The sequence below is a fragment of the Octopus sinensis genome, linkage group LG3 (genome assembly GCF_006345805.1).
Source record: "Octopus sinensis linkage group LG3, ASM634580v1, whole genome shotgun sequence".
Taxonomy (NCBI): domain Eukaryota; kingdom Metazoa; phylum Mollusca; class Cephalopoda; order Octopoda; family Octopodidae; genus Octopus; species Octopus sinensis.
Window position 1 is genome coordinate 130304455 of NC_042999.1, and position 21033 is coordinate 130325487.

The 21033-nt window shown below is 36.0% G+C and overlaps 1 protein-coding gene across 5 annotated transcripts in view; it reads left to right on the forward strand.

Annotated features, from left to right (window-relative positions):
* The window catches only part of LOC115209833 (CRAL-TRIO domain-containing protein C3H8.02), a 166408-nt gene extending 145996 nt beyond the window's left edge, over nucleotides 1-20412 (forward strand). For all 5 annotated transcript variants that reach the window (XM_029778396.2, XM_036501328.1, XM_029778397.2 and 2 more), the window contains 2 exons: nucleotides 17131-17308; nucleotides 19656-20412. In XM_029778396.2, the coding sequence (XP_029634256.1) occupies nucleotides 17131-17308; nucleotides 19656-20290 (813 nt within the window). In that variant the 3' untranslated portion in view covers nucleotides 20291-20412. The remainder of the gene's footprint in view (nucleotides 1-17130; nucleotides 17309-19655) is intronic.
* Nucleotides 20413-21033: the final 621 nt, after the last annotated feature.

Here is a 21033-nt window from a genome sequence, read left to right on the forward strand (position 1 = left end):
AACTTATGGTGATGATGCCCCATCATATGACCTTGTAAAACGCTGGCATTGTGAATTCAAACATGGTCGGAACTCTGTGGAAACAGCTCCCAGATCTGGTCGCCCCCTACTGCTATTGATGAGGCATCTGTCCATCAAGTTCAGGCTGCCATTTTGGAAGATCGACGCATAACTATTCGCCAAATAGCCCATGAGGTCAAGATTAGTACCGGGTCTGTGGAAACCAATCATTCGTGACCATTTGCGTATGCAAAAGGTGTCTGCCATATGGATTCCCAGGTTGCTCACACCTTTCCGGAAGCAAGAACGCGTCGAGTGCTCGAGGACGAATTTGGAGATGTGCCAAGAAGATGAGTCAAAATTTTTCAAAAGACTGATTACACAGGATGAAACCTGGGTCCATCACTATGATCCAGAGACAAAAGCCCAGTCAATGCAGTGGAAGCACCGTGACTCACCTCCTCCAAAGAAGGCAAGGGTGCAGCCCTCAGCTAGCAAGGTCATGCTCACAGTCTTCTGGGACCAGGATGGAGTAGTGATGACAGATTTCCTGGCAAATGGTACCACAATTGCAGGAGCCTATTATGCTTCACTTTTGATGAAATTAAGAGAAGCTATCAAAATCAAGAGGCGGGGCAAGATCAGCAAAGGCATCCTCCTCCTGCAGGACAACGCTCCGGTTCACAAATCGATGGTCGCCAGATCAGAAGCACAGGCGTGCGGCTATGAACTCCTCCCCCATGCGCCTACTCTCTTGACCTTGCACCCTCGGATTTTCACCTCTTCCCAGCCATGAAGTTGTTTTTGAAAGGAAAGCGTTTCCCAGATGATGCAGCCTTGATTTCTGAAGTCACGTCGTGGCTGGAGGACCAAGCTGGGGTCTTCTACAAAAACGGTCTCCAGAGCTGCATCAAACAATGGGAGAAATGCGTAACTCTGGGTGGTTTCTAGGTAGAAAAAGACTAATAACTGTGCCAAGTTTCGTTGCTCTACTGCTATGGGAAGTGGGTCAGGGGCATTACTTATTGAACGCCCCTCGTAATTGATTGAAACATGACTCTCTGCATTACGGGTATATATGTTAAAAGCTAAAATCTAGATTCGTTCTAAGTAAATGATTATCTCACTACATATATTTTTATATAAACATTTACTGTCCGTATTAACACTTGAAAGTTGTATCAGTATTAGGTATCAACCAATTAACTTCTAAACTGTGTGTATAGATTTTTAAAATAAATTTAATTTCAAAATGTTAGTTTAGTTCCTTGTTTACTTATCTTTGAGTAGAACTATATAAGTGAAAAGCGACCGCTTTGAATTATGTTTATATTTCAAGTTTATACGTGTATCCAAGGGTTGCATTTGCTGTCAGTTTGTGAACACACACACACACACATTTGTAGCATCTGGCTTCCACAGAATTGTCTCTGAGGAGAGTTCAAAGAGGAACTTAAAATAGTTCATTCAGTCAGTACCAAATCGCAAATAAAAAATTAATATATGCATATGTACATACTCACTCACTTACTCACACGTGTATGTATGTGTGAGCTACATGCAAATATGCGTGTGTGTACAAAAATACATAATTTAAGTGACAAAAGCAGTATCAGTAACAAAAAGTAAAATTTAAAAGTGGGTGTTTTAGAATACACAATGCTACAATATTTATCATGAGAAAATCTCATACATGTGGTTTTGTGGTGCATATGAGTACTCCTGTATACGTCGCTCGTGAGAGACCATCACTCCTGCCAAGATTACCAGATCACGTGGTTTCGACCTTCTTAGGCCCTGTCAATGGTAGATATCTGTTTGCTGGGAATAGCCGTAACGGTCCCGCCAGTGATATACATAGAATCACAGAGCCCAATCAGGTACTGGCGTCGATAAAAGTGGGATTATTAAAAAATATAACTATATATATTTATTTATATATTTATGTATATATATTTATATATCTATTTACATTTATTTATATATTTATATATATCTATATATATTTATATATCTATTTATATTTCTATATATTTAGTTATATATATTTATATTTAGATATATCAAGTAGTCGTAAAGTAAGGAAGAAGGTGGCGGAGAGGAAGAAGGAGAAGGATAAGAAGAGAAAGAATAATAAAAGAATGTGGGATGATATGATAGTAGTAGGATGTTAAATGGTCAAATGACCTAAAAGTGGGTCATTGTGGATTATAGCAGTGATTGGGACTGATTTTAATGAATCTTGGGTATCTCTTTTGAATGTATCATTTTAATATTTGCGTGTGTGGTGGTAGATATGTCATTTGTTGCAGATGCGTTCAAAAGGGGTCTGTATTTTGTGATAAAGAGAGACTCTTTACTAATTCGTTGGGTTGTATTGTCCCTGAATTGTTAGAGGGGAAGAAATCTGAATCTTGGATTTTTGTTATTGGCGCAAATGTCGATGTGTTGGCTGAATGCTATCTTTCTGGGTTTTTTTTTTATTTTGATCTGGGATCTGTGCAGAGCCACCCTTTAACGTAGACTGTTTTTTGTATGGTCTATGTATTGCTCTTGACACCCAGAGCAGGTTAGTGCTTTTAACTCTGATCCCTCAATTAAATTGACGCATATCCCACAGCTGGGTCTTCCGCATTTTTTTTACTGACGGCTTCAGTGTTGTTTTTAAGCGTATTCAGGATTGTGTTAGGAGAGTTGTGTATTTGGAGGATTAAGTTCATTCTGTGGTCCTTTTTTAGCAGGGTAATGTTTTGAAGGATGGTGTCGAAGGTTTCATTGTTAAGAGGGTTGTGTGTAGAGATGTATGGTAGGGCTTTTGGTTGTAAATCCTTCTTTAATTTGGGATGTCTGAGTTCGTGGATGTTGAGTTGTAGTGCACGTTGAAAGCCTATGTGAATTAGTGAAGGTAGGTAGTTTCTGGTGATGAGTGTATCCTTTAGTTCATGTAGTCGCTTGTCTCTGGTGCTTGCATTAGAAACTATAGTACATATCCTTTTTGCTAGGTTGAAGAGAATATTCATTATGGTGTGTCTGGGGTAGCATGAGTTGAACGGTAGATATTGCTTGGAGTCCGTGGGCTTATAGTATATATCTGTTTCTATTACATTGTTAGATTTCTTAATGAGGATGTCGAGAAAAGGAAGTTGTTGATGACTATATTCCATCATGAAGTCCATTTATAAGTGCTTGAAATTCTTTAAGTCTCTCTATACTTTCATGCCAAAGAATGAAACAGTCATCCAGGTGTCTCTTCCAGTTATTTTATATGTAGAGGGAGAATGGGCTGTCATATTTTTCTAGAACCTTACGATAAAGACTAATATCCCATGACTAGGTTAGCAAAGGAGGGGGCCATTCTCGTACCCATCGCAGACCCCAATTTTTGTCATACACATACGAGTGATTCTGGGATATTTTCATTCTTCCGAATTGCATTAATAAGATATTCGCAAACCCAAAGTTTTTTTTATGACATTTGGATAAGGTACAGCACAATGGGATGGAAACTAGAAACAGTTGCTTGCAGAATGACCTTAAGCACACAACTAAATTATGCCTGCACACATCTGGTGCGAACATTCATTCCCCATATGTATATAATCTTTAGGTAAATTCACAGAATCGCTAATGTTGCTTAAAAGAAAATTTCAAATTTCCAAAAGAATATAACATTTATAACATTTGCCTGTAGGAATTTAAAACATTTGTAGAAGAGTAAATATCAATATAGTTATTACTTTTTAGTAAGTTTAATGCTCTTCATCAACCATCTATTTCAAGCTGCTTAATCAGGAAGGAATAGTAGATATTAATGATAGCTAGCTCAATTCATGACCAAGATATCTATTAACGAGTAGATACCACAGGATAGATCAGCTAACTGAATATGATAACAGCACTATAAAACAATGTGTCACAATTCACATGGACGAGTTTACGTCTTCAGTGATTGGAGATATGATAGAAGATTTAACACCACTCTTTTTCAGTTCTATTTTCACTACAACTAAAAGGACGCGTTTGCTGAACAGTTTTGTTTGTATTTCACGTGTAACACATCATATATTTTATCACAGTATACACAAGTTTGTCGTGGCACAGCAACTGGAGTCGACGTGTATACCAGAGTATTTAGAAAACATGAGTTTTTAATAACCGTGCAAGTGCATGAATATCCCATATATATTCCTTTGGGATAAAACGCAATGCATGCACTCATCTTAGTTTTAAAACAATTCTAATATTCGCTTTTTATAATATAACATTTTAACGTAACGTTTTAGCGCCGTATACAGTGTGCCGTGTATCGAAAAAAGTTGAAATTACTGACTTAGATCAATGCATAACGCGGTGGGATTACAAGGAATGAGTTACATCTTGAACAAATAATTTTGTTTATATCCCACTTTGTTCTTTCCATTTCTTAAGTTCTAACTGAAATACCTGTCAAATATGTGAGTTGATAAAATAATAAGCAGTGATATACTGAATTGAGTAAATTGATTTAACATATCCGTTCCTTAGATTAAAGGTTTTGGGCCTTGTTAATTACTGATAATTGGGACATGATATGTAGATAAATAACTTAAGAAAACAACTTCAGCAAAAAAAGAAAAAGAAAACTTTGAAAATTCGATACACGGATGAATAAAACGAAGACAACTATTAAAAAAAAAAAAGAATATCCTATGAATTAGAAAATGAAATGATGGCAACCAGTCAACATCATCAGAAACCAACCAATGAAAACGATAATCATTGACAAAAGAATTGATTTTAACACTTATTACGGAAGTGGAAATGGTTCTTTGCCACAAACTCTCCGATAACATTTGACCATTTCTTTTCGTTTCTTTAAACTTGGATCAATCTTTTAAATATTCTTTTAAATTAGCTTCCATAACTTGACACTTCATTAATTCATTTCACTTGAATAACAAAACTAAAAGCAGCTGAAGCATTGCTTCTCGCTTTGATTTGACTTTCGTGTGACATTCTTTGATAGTATATGACGGTTCTGATTCTGCTAAAAGCTATTCCACTTCAAAGCTAATAACAAAATAAATTCGTTAAGAATATTTTCCTGGCATTAACTGTATAAATCAATAAGCATACGCACGTACAATATGCTTTTATACCTGTGTTCATATGCATGATTTCTAGATTTTCAAAGTATAAACTGAAAATGAAATTCTGTAAGATTTCTTTGAAGTATTTGTGCCTTATCCTCTCTCTCGTTCTATCTTTCTTTCTTCCTTTTTCTTTCTATCTTAATTTTGTTTCTTTCTTTACTTAATACTCTTAAATTTCTTGCTTTCATCATTTCTTTATTTCCCCTTAGTATCTAATTTTTGTTCACATCGTGCGAAAGGAAGTCACCAAATTTTCTTATCACAAAGACATATTGATTGTTTATATAGCACCAATGAAGGATTAAGTCTATGTCTTAACAGATCATATCTTATTTGTTGAAGGAAGACATTTATTAAAGGTGTTCAGATCGATTTCTCACCTACAATATAAGTGAGGTCCATCGCATTCTAAGAAATTTTCAGTTACATTGATGCTTTTAGAAAAGTAAATGTGTACAAGAAATGGTTTAGACCAGTAATAGACAATAATCAGCTAAAACTACATCTGTCATCAAGTTCTAAAATATTTATGTTCCTTTTATATTGGTTTATCAGTTTTTGTTTTCATTTTAAATATTATTTGTTGAAATAAAAACTTCATCTTCTTATTGAACAACTTGTTTAGCAGCTTCTAAATTCAAGAACATGTAGCACTTGATTTATCTCAGATTAAAATTAACGACATTTTGTTATCACGGAATTTATTTTCACAATTCTTCTGCTACAAAACATTGAAAAAAAAAAGGAAGAAAGATAGAAAGAAAATAACAAACTTCACTTTCAATAAAACTGATATCACGTTTCTTTTGTATTAACATATTTATTTAACACGGCTGCCAAAATTATTAAAGCGTTTCATGTTATTGATTTCAAGGGATTTTCAGTTCTGTTTGTGTGGTTTTATGTTCTGGTGTGTCCGTAAGGACGACTTACAACAAATATGCAAGTTTTCTTTACTCTCTTTTTTTTCTCTGTGTGTGTAAATTTTCTATGTAACACTTCCTCCGCGTGATTATATATTACTCTCAACATCATTATACCAAGGACTTTTTCATAAAACGTGAACCGAATTTCAGTCCTTCCTTTCTTATTTTAATTTCATCCTACTTTTGTGGCATATACGTGACATTTGTGTGGATAAGACATCGTGTCATAATAGAGAGAAACTTTGTAGTTTAATGAACTTTTGGAAATGACATTGTTTTTGGTGTTTAACTGTGGTCAACTCTGATTAGGCAGTAGATAGGTAGATTGATGTTGTTGATGTTTAGTCTTAATCATCTCTTTTTTTTCTTTTTCTTTTTTTCTTTTTTCCTTGAGACGTGCCTTGAATTACATTATCGAATTTTATTTTCAAAATGACCATGATGCATGATATAGGAAAGATTTGGTTGTTACTTCTAGCAGGTTCAATTAACAAGGGCGCCTTGTAGGACGCGCCCTTGTTAACTATATCCACATAAATACTGATGCTGGTAACAGCACAGATAAGGAAAATAGACTTGGTTGAAATTTTCTGTTCTTTCTGGTTTGATGGGGCAAATTGGGAGTTCGAGGTATATATTGGTCGGCTAAATTGTTCACTCGGTTTTTAAGCGAAAATAAGACACAAATTTTAAACACAAAGCGACTTATTCAATCAATGATATAATTATTATTTTGTTCCAGTATCTTCTATCATTTTGTGGGTAGATCCATTATTTCCTGTTCAAAGAATTTCCTGTCTTTAGTAGCGAAAAATTCTTCCAGACTAACTTTTACATCCTCTTCAGAGTTTGTCCATGAATTTTGAAGACCGAAACCGGTGAAAATCTGAAGGCGCAAGGTCGGGCGAATATGGAGGGTATGGCAAAACTTTCCAGCCAAGCCCAAGTAACTTCCGCCGCGACTGCGAAGAAGTGTGCAATATGGCATTGTCGTGATGAAAGACAATGTCCTTATGATTACCAAGTGCTGGACGCTTCTGGTGGATCGCTGTATTTAATTTGCCAGGCTGATCACAGTGCACATCCGAATTGATGGCGTAAAAGACAATACTATTCCAATCCCACCATATCCTTCTTCCTGTAAAGTCCTGATTTAGAGGTTATTTGTTGCGGGTCTCGAAGCTTCCCCTTTGATCGCTTGCGCTTCACATTGTAATAGACGATTAATTTTTCGTCCCCTGTCACCATTCCTTTCACAAAGAATCGTTTTCTTCACGTTTCTTCAAGGAATCGCAGATGAAAATTCGTTGGGCGAGCCTCATTTAATTGATACTGGATCGAAACAGCGAGCCTGTGACGTAACAAAATTGATGTAGATGGTTTTCAACACTTAATTAAAATATTTGGGGAATATCTGCGGTCATCCAGGTCGTATAACGGGGCTTGGGGTCGCTGTTAACCTCAGCTGGCCGGCCAACGCGAGGTGCATCTTGAACCGAAAATTTTCCCGATCGAAATCTTGAAAACTACTTCAGATACACAAGCTACATAGTGGCATTCTCTCCTTATAGAGCGCATATCTTCCAGCAGATTTCGCTGATTTCTCAACGTTTTAGAAATAAAAAATAAAAACAGTATGAGGTGTCTATAATGCTCATTTTAGTTCTCCATTTTTAAGGTGATCCCAGACACACAAAACACAATCTGTCTCGTTGCATGTTTTTTCTGAAATAATCACTATAAACATGTGTTCGAAACACGATTTATATATCAAAGCAAAACAACCATCTTCAAAGCACTGAGATGGGAACTTTAGACGCACTCGTTGTTTCTTATATTACGAGGCACGAATTTCTTTCAAGCATGTGGCAAATGGATACACATTATTAACAAATCCCAAGAAGGGGCAAACGCGTCTACCGTTCTATACGTTACTGCTGCGACGATATTGTTTTATTTCGATTTTTATCGTTTCACCAACACATCAATGATGAGATTTTCTCTCAGACAAATACTACAGCAGCATGCTTTTCTACGGTGTATTATTTTATTCTTTTGTTTGTTTCAGTCATTTGACTGCGGTCATGCTGGAGCACTGCCTTTAGTCGAACAATACATTTAGTATGATTCACAGATGGCTATTTTAATCTAATGCTGTTTTTATATATGATTAAATACCATCTGTTTTACACAAACACTACTGAATAGATACACTGTGCTCTTCTCTCTTCTGCAAACACAGAGATTTGCATACAATAATATAATAAATTCTTTTGACCAATATCTAACATTTGAGAACGAGTAGCGTAAATGTAGATCGCTATTCATTTGAAATTACGTTACGTACCTGATGCAGCGAAACGATGGAAAATTAAAACAGAATATGAAAAGCCCAACGGAAAAACTAAAATCTATTGATATCACCAAGAAGAACATGGTGTTTTCCTAACGTTTACTGAATCTATTTATAGATTGCTTTATTGACTTTCCAAACATTAATTGTTACTGTCGCTGTAGGCTCTCTCTTACTCCACCTCCGCTCCTCCTCCTACTACTTTTGTTTTCAGTATCCTTTTCAAGTCTCGCAGCATTCGTTCTTGTATTACTAGTCTTTTTCTTCTTCTTACAATTGTTATTGCCCCTAGTACATAAAATATGAACTGTCAAAGAAGAGATGGAGGAAATCAACGAATCGTTGAATGACTGCTTACCAAGATTCGTAACTGATCGTCTGCAGCAGTTCTTAAAACATTTCATAATGTATAATGGCGTTTGATGGTGCACTTGTAATCATTGTTTTGTAATTTCTTTTATGAAAGTCTCGTATTTGTGAAATTGTGTGTGGTTGTGTGTGTGTGTGAGAGAGAGAGAGAGAGAAATATAGATATACACATTCTCGTATATATACAACTACATATTTATTTTCTGTAATCATAAAGCAATGAACAGATATCTTGGTAGATTATCATTGACTTAAAGAGGTACTGATTTATATTGGTAGACGTCCTTCCATTTGAGGGAGAAGCGTTGCACATCACAACGCCCGGTTTAATATCATCACTGACCCACGGTGGTCCTTGACGGACTTCACTCTGTTGCAATCATTCGGACAAGGATCTTAGAGCTCTTAGCAGGAAGTTATCGTGACTTCACAACACATCGACACACGCTACACTTCCCGAGATACCATAAGCGAAAACAGTTTTGTAATTCTACTTCATCTTCTCCATCATATATGGAATCCAGTCCAACCTGATACCCCACACCATGTCACCTCTCACTAAGACGCAAACTACACGTCTCTTCCTCATTGAGACTAAAACCTCTTAATCCTTACTCATGTCTGCTTTCCAGGCTACACTCTTCACTCAGAGACGAACCGTCTGTGGTTACTTAGTTTACACTTTCCACGAATCTCATTGATTCAATTTACTATGATTCTCGCACATAAAAATAAAACTCGGTGCCTTGTTATATAAATTACGTGTTGGATAGTAAACATCATGCCAACGTGTCTTCATGTTTGTTTGAGCGAGGATTGGATTTAGTGTCATGTGTTTGTTTGCTCAACAAAACTATCTTCATTGTATTAAAGATTAAGTCGTTGAGTATTACACAGACACTTATTATTAATGTATTGTTTGGGTAGATTCAGCTGATAAAGTGATACAAACGATTCTTGGAATTATGCGTACAAGGCACTTCAACGGACTTCCAACCGATATGTCAACCTAGTCTTCTTCACAAGACTTAGGTTGACTCCATTTCATCATAAAAGGTATCCGCTTCAGACATCGTACAATAGGATAAAACAAGAAGTATTCGAGAAGTGGGGCCATATGTTATAATTACTACTCATAAATCACATGCACAATAAATCACATGCACAATAGCTTATTTTTCACTTCGAGACCTGCAACGAATTCTCCCTGCTACTTTTGCTCAAAGTACTCTCACCACCAGCACCTCCACATGAATCTACCAGTCTTCTAAAATCTTCCAATCACCTAAGTATGTTAAGCAAATAGCTTTGACTCTTGGTGCAATTGTCATCCATATTGCCACGTGGCGTAATATCGGACATAGCGTGCAATTAATGTCCATGCTGTCACATGATGCATTCACTGACCTGATGTAGCTGTAACTTAAGTTGCAACTATCATTTATACTGTTACGTGATCCTCTGATTTCGTGACCGGCTTCAACCTAGTACCTCATCTTCAAACTGTACCTCATCTGATTGCAATTTGAACCATAATCCCACCATGAGAAGGAACAAATTATCAAACTCTAATCAGGCGAGATAGGTGTGGGGTGCAATGGCCCAGTGATTAGGGCAGCGGACTCGCTGTCGGAGGATCGCGGTTTCGATTCCCAGACCAGGCGTTGTGTGTGTATTGAACGAAAACACCTAAAAGCTCCACGAGGATCCGGCAGGGGGTGGTGGCGACCCCTGTTGTACTCTTTCGCCCCAACTTTCTCTCACTCTCTCCTCCTGTTTCTTGAGTAACGCTGCGATGGACTGGTGTCCTGTCTAGCTGGGTGGAACACATACGCTACAGAAACCGGAAAACCGGGCCAATGAGCCTGGCTAGGCTTGAAAAGGGCGACGTTTATCGTTAATCAGGCGAGATAAATACAGCATATCTCCCAAGTCCTTACATCTCATCCTACTTCTGAAAAATCTTGATACTGTGAATCCGAATTAATAAACAAAAATATTTGCAAGGGCGCCAAGAGTATGTTCAATCATTCAGAGAGAAGATTTATATGATAAAATTCTTTCAGTTTTACATTTGTAAAAGTGATGTTGAAAACGTGTGCGTATGTGTGTGTGTGTGCGCGCGCGCACAACAAGAGAGGGAGAATAGAAGAAAGGAGATGGAGGAGTAGGAAGAGGAAAAGATTTTGAAAAGTAGGCACAAACTCTGTATATATGCGAATATGTATGTGCCTATATGTTTCTTCTACGTTTTTAATTATTATAAATCTTCCACTGTATGTGCATACAGCTAGCGCGTTCTCTTCTCATTTCCAAAAAGTTTCGGTATAATGAGCAAAATTCTTGTCTTTGTGACCCCTAGCGATCGAGTTCCCTTGAAAGCTTCTCATGCACAAAAGTACATAGGTCCTATCAATGCACCGTTTCGGCTAAAAAAAAAAACACACACGCAAGATACACAAAACAAGACAAACATAAATTGAATTTTAGTATTATTTAGATGATGTTCTATACAAATATTTAGTTTAGTTTGCTTGATTAACGAGTAAATCATTTCACTGAATGAATCTAATTTTGATCAACGTTTCAAAGAGTGCTAAATAATACTAACAGTAATGACATCCATAGATTATGTGTTGGTCAAAGATAGGGAAGAATAAGAAAATAAGTCTTTGAATGATTAATCATATGGATAAAAGAATAGAGCTGCTACAGAAAGCCTGAAAGAATACTCTTGAAAGAAGTAAAAATTTATCAGAATCTGGTCGATCGTGAAACTAGTAAAACTTGCTCAAGATAACAGAAAATAGAGTAAATTTTGCATGTTGTCTTATGGTAAAAAGAAAGCTAGTACAGAAATATTTTCAGTATCAACAGAAATATCTTGAAATAAAAGTTTGATGCAGATTAGACGATTACTCAATGAGACAGTTGTAAAAAGTTAGTATCTTTTATTGTTGTGGAAGCGCAATGGCCCAGTAGTTTGTTCAGCGGACTCGCGGTCGGAGGATCGCGGTTTCAATTCCCAGACCGGGCGTCGTGTGTGTTTATCGAGCGAAAACCCCTAAAGCTCCCCGAGGCTCCGGCAGGGGATGGTGGTGACCTCTGTTGTACTCTTTCGCCCCAGCTTCCTCTCACTCTTTCTTCCTGTTTCTTGAATAACGCTGCGATGGACTGGCGTCCCGTCCAGCTGGGGGGAACACATGCTCCACAGAAACCGGAAAACCGGACCCATGAGCCTGGCTAGGCTTAAAAAAAGAAAAACAAATTTTATTGTTAACTATTGTGCATGTGATTTATGAGTAGTAATTATAACATATGGCGCCACTTCTCAATTAGAATACTTCTTGTTTTATCCTATTGTACGATGTCTGAAGCGGATACCTTTTATGATGAAATGGAGTCAACCTAAGTCTTGTGAAGAAGACTAGGTTGACATATCGGTTGGAAGTCCGTTGAAGTGCCTTGTACGCATAATTCCAAGAATCGTTTGTATCACTTTATCAGCTGAATCTACCCAAACAATACATTAATAATAAGTGTCTGTGAAATACTCAACGACTTAATCTTTAATACAATGAAGATAGTTTTGTTGAGCAAACAAACACATGACACTAAATCCAATCCTCGCTCAAACAAACATGAAGACACGTTGGCATGATGTATACTATCCAACACGTAATTTATATAACAAGGCACCGAGTTTTATTTTTATGTGCGAGAATCATAGTAAATTGAATCATCCCTAGCTTTTTCTTTTATTTTTATTTTATATATTTTTTTTTTATTTTATATTTTTTTAGCGATTATTGTCAGATGGAAGAAGAAATCGATTGACACTAGTATGATTTGCATTCGATAAGTCTGGCGATGACTGTTCAGATATTGTGGAGTATCCAATCTGACGCTGTATTATTTTATCTATTATATATATTATCATGTCTAGTTGTCTTTTGATTGTTAAGAATTTTTTTTTTAGTCTAGTTTCTATTAATCTTGCTGTTCTACTATTAGTTAATGTATCGGCAGACAAATGTCTCTTTATTCATTTTCCCTCTACCCTTTACCTCTCAAGCGCACATTTGTGTCTTCTTGGAGAAATGCTCTTACTTTGTCTCAATACGTCAGTGTCATATCTTCTGATGTGTTATTTTGAATAGTATCAATTGCCTATAACAGGTAACATTAATTGTACAGAAATAGTAAATATAAAGAAAAACAATTTCACAAAAATAGAAACCATATACTTGATTGTGAAGTATATTTGCCACCTAAATGTGGCTAACCCTTAAGGGTCGATGCTACTGTAGCTTGTAGTCCCAGGAGGACATCTCCTCCAGCTGGCTATTAACACACTACCTGTGCTCTCTCAGTATTTGCAAATACTCAGAAACCCGGGTCCGTGGGTATCACGTCAGGCTGGAGGTGGGAATGATGACATCCCTTTGCAAATACTGATAGGGCACAGATAGTGTATCAATGAAATTCTTCATGCTTTCTTCTATCATTGAAGCTAAGATAAATATATTTTGCTTTTAAGATAAAAAAAAGAAGTTATTTCGATCTAAACTTGATTGGTGGCGTTACTTTCACTCGTATAACGTTGAAACAAATTTTGATGTAAACTTTTTTCTACTGGATCAAATCTCAATTTTTTATGCCAAAGTGTAGCTACGGACCAGTTCTCTTCAAAAATGTTAAGTTTTCAATTTGGTTAATAACTGAATTAGCGACAAGCTCTGAAAGACGCTGCGTGTGAGTAAATTGTGGCCTTAAGAATATTATTCAACTACTATCGTAGTTGAGTGATTCGTACACATACGTAGCTGTCTATATATCTGTATATTGGCATGCATCTCCCTCTCTCTCTTTCTCTCTCTCTCTCTCTCTCTCTCTCTCTCTCTCTATATATATATATATATATATATATATATATATAATATATATATATATCTGCTTTGGGAAATCATGCTGCCAATTAAAATACACGCGCTGATTGTAAATTAATTGGTTTGTCATAATCTACACCACCACAATATCAAAATACAAAATATTCTCAGTGTTTAAATAGTGATGCTGAACTTTGTGTAAAATTATTTCACACGAAGTGAAAGTGCTGTAGGAATGATATTGGAGATTGCAGGGGTGTTATTCTGAATATCATGTAAGGAATTGCAGGGGTGTTATTCTGAATATCATGTAAGGAATTGCAGGGTTTAAACATGATAAAGTATTAGATGATGATGGAAGTTCAATGTAAGTGATCAGCGCAATAAAAGTGAGTTTTGGAGCCAGTTATGAGCTTGCTGTTGGAATGAAAGGATAAATGTAACATACTGAGCATAAATATTTTAAACGTACCGTGCAGAGAATTGCAGGATGGTGCAACAAAGCGTAGCTACTGTTTAGTACCAGTTCAGTCTGCTCAAGCAAATCTATGATGAAATCGTTCCACCTATGACCATCCTATCTTATTTACAGAAAACGTATGCATTCTGTATTAATAGTTATCGCCAAGCTAACATGGCGGTCCAGAAAAATAGGACGAATGCTGCCGTTGATTAGCTCCAAGAGGCCATCGCCTCTAGCTAGCTATGTGACACACGAACACGGGATATTCTGGACTGCCATATTAGCTTGGCGATAACTATTAATATCCAGTACCGCTGCCGTAGTCTCCTTTAGAGAGACTTAGAAATATTAATATTTCTATTATGTATGCATTGTGTTCTTCCTTTGTTTGAATGGCAGTATAGCTGTTATTTCTACCAGGCTTGTCTTACCGAGCATGTTGAAGTTAGTTACGTGCTATTTGTTACTGATGTTCAATACCAGATCAAAATGTTTAAGAATACGATCAACGGCATTCCAACCGTGACCATCCTATTTTTTCAGAGACTTTCAGGACTACATCATCCAACGTGTTCTCTTATTTTAAGGTGGTAGAATTTAAGGGAAATTTCGCTGCTATTTCTAGCAAGTCTTGCGACTGCATAAAGGCTTTTTTCGTTGCATCATCTGGAGGCACACAGAAATTGACTTGTACCTTTAACCTTTTGTTTATAGTCGATCTTAATTACAAATATATCCCATTGAGATATTTAGTTGATTAGCTTAGTGATTAATGCGATAAAGCAATAAATCGTTTCACTAATTAAACCTAGTTGTGATCAACGCTTGAAAATGATGTCTTCACTAATGTATTGAGATATCAAGAAGACGAAGTCTTAATGGAAATTATATGAAAAACGAAACTGAATTCCCAAAGGGAATCTGTTGGCAACTCGTTATAAAACTAACTAAACGTATAAGGAAAAATAGAGGTTTGCTTTGAATGTAGGGCACAAGAATTAAAATTTTTTTTTGTTATAGAAGGGTTGAATTGAACCTAATATTTCTTGGGTTCTAATCTTATCAATTCAAGATTGGTGAAACTAAAGTCGATTATTGATAAAGTTTAAAATCATATTTCGGTACAGTACAGAACTAGATACTGTAAAGTAGCCATTTGACTGTGAATTATATTGTGATTCAGGTTCTGCGCTCGAAGACAGTACCTCACCAGTAATAATGGTTTCAAATTTTGGCACAAGATCAGCAATTTCAGGGAAGGGGCTTAGTCGATTACATCAACCCAGTACTCAGCTGGTACTTATTTTATCGACCCCTTAAGAATTTGAACTCAGAACGTACAGACGGACGAAATGCCGCTAACCATTTTGCCTGGTGTGCTAACGATTCTGCCAGCTCACCGACTTTAATACTGTTTTCTTTATTGGCCACATAGGCCTACACAGAACACACAGGGACGCAAATACAATTCACAAACGGAAGGGATTACCGTGTAAACATAAAACAATATCAAAACAAAAACAATAAAATTAAACAATTACAATTCCCCTATAGGTGGGGAGGACTTCCAAGAGAAAACCATGCAAACCTCACAGAAAATTATGGTTTCTTTGACCACTAACTTAGGCAAGTGCTTTCTCTCTTTCTTACTCCATTCAGGAGCACATGCTCAGAGCAGGCCCGTTCACACGAACTATGCTCGCCACACTCATCCATCTTTCAATAAATTTGCTACAAGGGAGCACCTCCCTCCCCACTCTGATCCGCCTCTTCAAGTGGAACCGGAAAAATTGATCAGAGATTCGCTAGAGAGGAAAGTCCCCGTCTTCAGCACTTTCAGTCTTGTCTACCACATAAACCTCTTTCGCCATGGCCATCAGGCAGATGAAAACTGCCCGGCCTTCCCGACCAAAGGAAGAGGGTGGAGCAATCTTAACAATAGATTCGATTGAAAGCCAGATCCATACGACATGCGACAGAAAGTGCTTGACATAATCCCACACGTCAGAAATTGTCGGGCACTGGACGAGTGCATGCAGAACGGTTTCATCGCTCGGCACACATCTCGGGTTTACTTGGTACAGCACGCATATTGCGTAAAGTACTGTCTGAGGTCCTTGTTGTGACTTGACAGACAGTACAAACCCCAGTAGATACAATATCTTCAATCAACAACATCACTATATTGGATACTGTGTGACCTCTTTAAAAATAATAATAATGATAATAATAATAATAATGATAATACCAGAGGCACAAGGCTAGAAATTTTGGGGGAAGGAGCCAGTTGCTTAAATCGACCCCGGTGCATAACTGGTACTTATTTTATTGACTCCGGATGGATGAAAGGCAACGTGACCTCGGCGGAATTCGAACTTTCACCATAAAGACAGGCAAAATACCGCTAAGCATTGTCCAGCGTGCTAGCAATAACAACTGCACATTTCATATAGGTTAAATGTAATCCTGATTTTATCCTTATTACTAATAACCCAAACTCCATTAGTATTTACATTGTGATCGTGGTTTACTTCCGTCATTAATTATAGTGTGATCCAGGTTCTACACTATCATTATCTGCATTGTGGAAGCTCTCAGCTGTCACTGTTATGTTCCAAATTCTGTCCCTATCTATCATTGACTACACTGCTTGGACAACTCTGCTCCATTTAATTGTACATTGATCCACTTTCTTCCCCAGCATATTGTATCCAGAGTTAAGCCTTCAGACAAGCAAAATTAATCTGTAAGTCTCAGGTTTCGATTATTTTGAAGTTATACATTTTATAGCAAAGACATCACCCGTTCAGCACAAGTCTTCTGCATACTAAAAGCCAGTTTATGTAAATATAAGGTTGGGGCAATTTTATTTAAAATTTTAAGTTTGAAAAATGTAATTTAAATATATATTTCTATTGTGATTGATAGAGAACTTTGTTCATCCAAATATGTTGTATTGTTGAATTTATTGAGTATTGTTATTTATCTTCTTACTTAGAGACAAGTCGGGTTTGATGAATTGGGCCGTCCAGTTATCTATTCCAGTTTCATACAGACAACCGCACGGAAAATCACAGTCGAAGATTCTATCAGACATGTGACGTACCTTATTGAAAATGCCAAAGTAACAATGAGACCTGGTGTTACCACGTGGGTGTTCATCATTGATTGCACAGGTATGACTCTTTATGCTTAGTTTCATGCACACGATGATAATTATGATAGCTATAATAGTAGTGAAAATACTGACGATTTAACGACACACATTCGAACATATATTCATGCGTGAACGCAACCTCTCATATTTTCTGACATGAGCACATAATCCTCTCAAGTATTTATTTATTTCATACAATCACATAAACATACATCTGTACACAAACATTTAAAGAACATTTTTCCTTCTCACACCCTCCTAATCATTCTCTCATTCCTTCGATAAACAAATAGATCCCTTAAATCCGAGCTCGTACATAATGCTGTTGACTTTCAATTTATATAGTTTGCTTTATCGATTTTTTTTCATTCATTCCACAAAGAATTCAATGAATTTATGTTAAGCTCTGATTTTGTCATCAGATATTATTGATTTTTTTTTATCGATTATTATCTTGATTGTTTCGTTATTATTTCTTCTGTCAAGATTATTTTTGTTGTTCACCTTCATTGTATATTAGAAGTTGTAAATTTGAGATAATGTTCGACTATTTTAAGAAAAATGTGTCAACATACACATGTATCCCACAAGCTGCAAATATTCACTCAAGCAACTTAAGAGTGGAGATACTCCAACGAATTTCAAATATTCAGAAAATTTCAACCAATTCGATAAGAGATACAGTCCAATTTGATCTGCTAGAACATTGGTTACTAAAAAATATATATCTGCAATTGAGAAAAGACCGACTCTGCACAAGGCATATGACAAGATACAGTATCCTTGGCTAAACACTTAACTCTTACCGTTCTAGCAGCACCTCGGAATAGATACAACACACTGTTGTAAATTGTTTCATCTGTTTCTAGAGCCAAGTTCTTGTCCTAAAGTGACAAGAAAACATTCCGGCATATTCTTCCATGAAAAGACTGCATCATCAGTTGTCACCATGGTTCAATGTCCTTTTTTTTAAAAAATGCAATATTTATTTGAGGATATTTTCATTCCCCTTTATATAAGTCTGATTATTTTACCTCAATGTTTTCAATAATGAGAATAAAATATATTCATGAAATTTATCTACAGTTTGGATTAGACCCCCATTGACTGACTCAAGAACATAACCAATGATGGTTATATATATTACTGATGGTCTAGTTTTCATAATTACCATAAATCCTTAAGTATAATCCACATTTTTTCCCCAAAATTTAAAGGTCAAAATCCCTAGTGCGTACTATATGCGAGGTTAAAAATGAAGAATATTTTCAAAGCAATGTCCAAGTCTCTATTTGCTGTCCGGCAATGTTTATTCAGCCGCATTTTGTGATGTTGGGTGTGAAAATGCCTTAAGCTAAGCCTGAAAGCAATGGAGGAATAAAAGAATCATCCATAACTTGCAGAAAGCAACATTTATAAAAGTATTCAGAACACAGAATAACATGTAACAAAAACAATTTGCAAACATATTTACATTCCCATATAACAGTTGAGAACATCACCATTATTGTATTATGCATGTGCGAAAGTGTTTGTTCGACTAGGTGCTGCTGGCTTAATTACGCACGACTCCAGTTAGAGAAGAAGTGTGTATTATACACAAGGTTTAGGTTTTACAGAGGTACAGCCCCCTAAAAATCCCCTGCGTATTATACTCAAGGGCGGACTATACTCGAAGATTTACAGTATATAGTCCAATTTCAGTTCATGATTATCTAAATAGATGTGGAATGTTGATGAGACAAACATATTTAAGAGATTGATAGAGAAGAAGCAGATCAGTATAAGTGCTGTAAAATATGTCCCCTTCAGGTTGAGTTCATAATGTTTCTTCTTTATTTGCATAGCTAATAATATTTGCAGAGATACAACTCTTTTCATTCCACCAGATGTAAATCAGCGTAATAATTAATCCAGTGATAGGTATCTCTGATTATGATTAGGCAAATAAACAAGAAGCATATTTAGTATGACTAATTGTTTCAAAGATTACATATTAATCTCAGCTTCGTTAATAACACAGCCAAAACTTCCCAGTTTCACTGATCCATTTAAATAACCATTTTTAGATAATTTTGCAAGAGTACCCAACAGTTAATAATTCAGTGTGCCCAATTACCATAGTTTTGGTACCTCAGTTGCTTTTGTTTCATTGTCATCTCACTGTCAGTGTCTATAGATATTACTCTGATTTTAAATAAACTCTCAAACCAGAATAACATTTCCATAAAATTCTCTTTATGTTCAGTTAATTGGCTATCCTTTACAGACAAAAATATTTCTATAAAATATTAATGAGTTTGAATGTAAGATAATTAAAATTGAGAAATATAATTCTAACTATAATTTGCCTTTTTTCACTTCAGGCTTGAGACTTCCTTTATGCAACCCACGCCTCGGTTATGGTGTTACTCAGATCATGTCCAACCACTATCCCGAACGTCTCGGCATGGTGATATGCCTTAACCACAGTCCAGTCTTCCAGGGCGTATGGAGAGCTATAAAAGCCTTCTTACATCCAAATACTGTAGCCAAGATGCTCCTCATTCGCTCTAGAAGCAAGGTACAGCAAACGTTCAGTAAATATTTCTCCCCTGAACTTACTCAATGGCTTCTCGAAGAAATTCGACTCAACAAACAAAAGCCATTTCCAGTTTCACAAAAGACATTTTGGAATAAACCTGCCAAAAATGGTGATCACGACCCAAGAGGCTGTGCATCCTATGTTGCTAACTTCATTGAACCTTACTCAGAGAAAAGCCTCATATTAATTCCTGGCTTTCACAAACCACATCCTACTATTTTAGACAGCATCCGGGGCGTGTTGGATTCAGATAAAGAAGCTTCTTTAGATTCATCAGAACTCGAGTCAAATTCACCGTTACCTGCTGATGAGGAAGATACCTTATTATACAGTGACGATGAACTTTCAAATGTGGCTGATATCACTATTGATGAAGAATTTCAAATTCCTAAAGATTCAATTCCTATAAGATCTTAAACGTATTTTTCCAATGTTTTATTTCAGATTAACTTAAATAACACCATATTGAATCTAATTTCATGAAATTATGTTTTATTTAGAGTAAATTCCATAAAATTAATATGGCATGTGGTCTTCAAGCTTTGCTATTTGACATGTTTTAATTCATTGATGAAACTATACATTTTGTCTTTTAAGCTAAGATTGAGGGTTTTCTCCTTAAGGCCATCTAGATATAAAAAAGACATATAGTAAGGTAATCAATTATAAAGTATTAGTATTAGAAATTTTGCTACAGTAAAATTTTGCATGTAGATCATATAGGTAATTGTGAACCAAAAACAACTTTTATCAATGAAAATTAAAAATATGATAAAAAAATCTTTAGTAATAATAAGAATTTCTGATCCAGGCCCTTGTGCAACTTATTAGTATGTTAGGAGTTACTAAAGAAAATGAAAGAAAAAAAAAATCAAATGTGAAACACTTTTAAAAGTTATAAAAGGATCAATGCTAGTCTTAAAAGAATTAAGTTCATATTTAACTGTGGAACAAGTTTTGCTTGCTTTTGAATTTGACCAAGGAGGAGAAAAATAGTACAAGGAACACCAGCTTGAATGTGAAAGTATTATTCCATGCAAGGATAAATAAACTTAAACAGATGAATATATTTGGAAGAAAGATAATAGTCATTTTGTTATAGAGAACCATACTTCAAAGCAGCTGAATTAATAATAGACCTAATACAATTCCAGATAAGA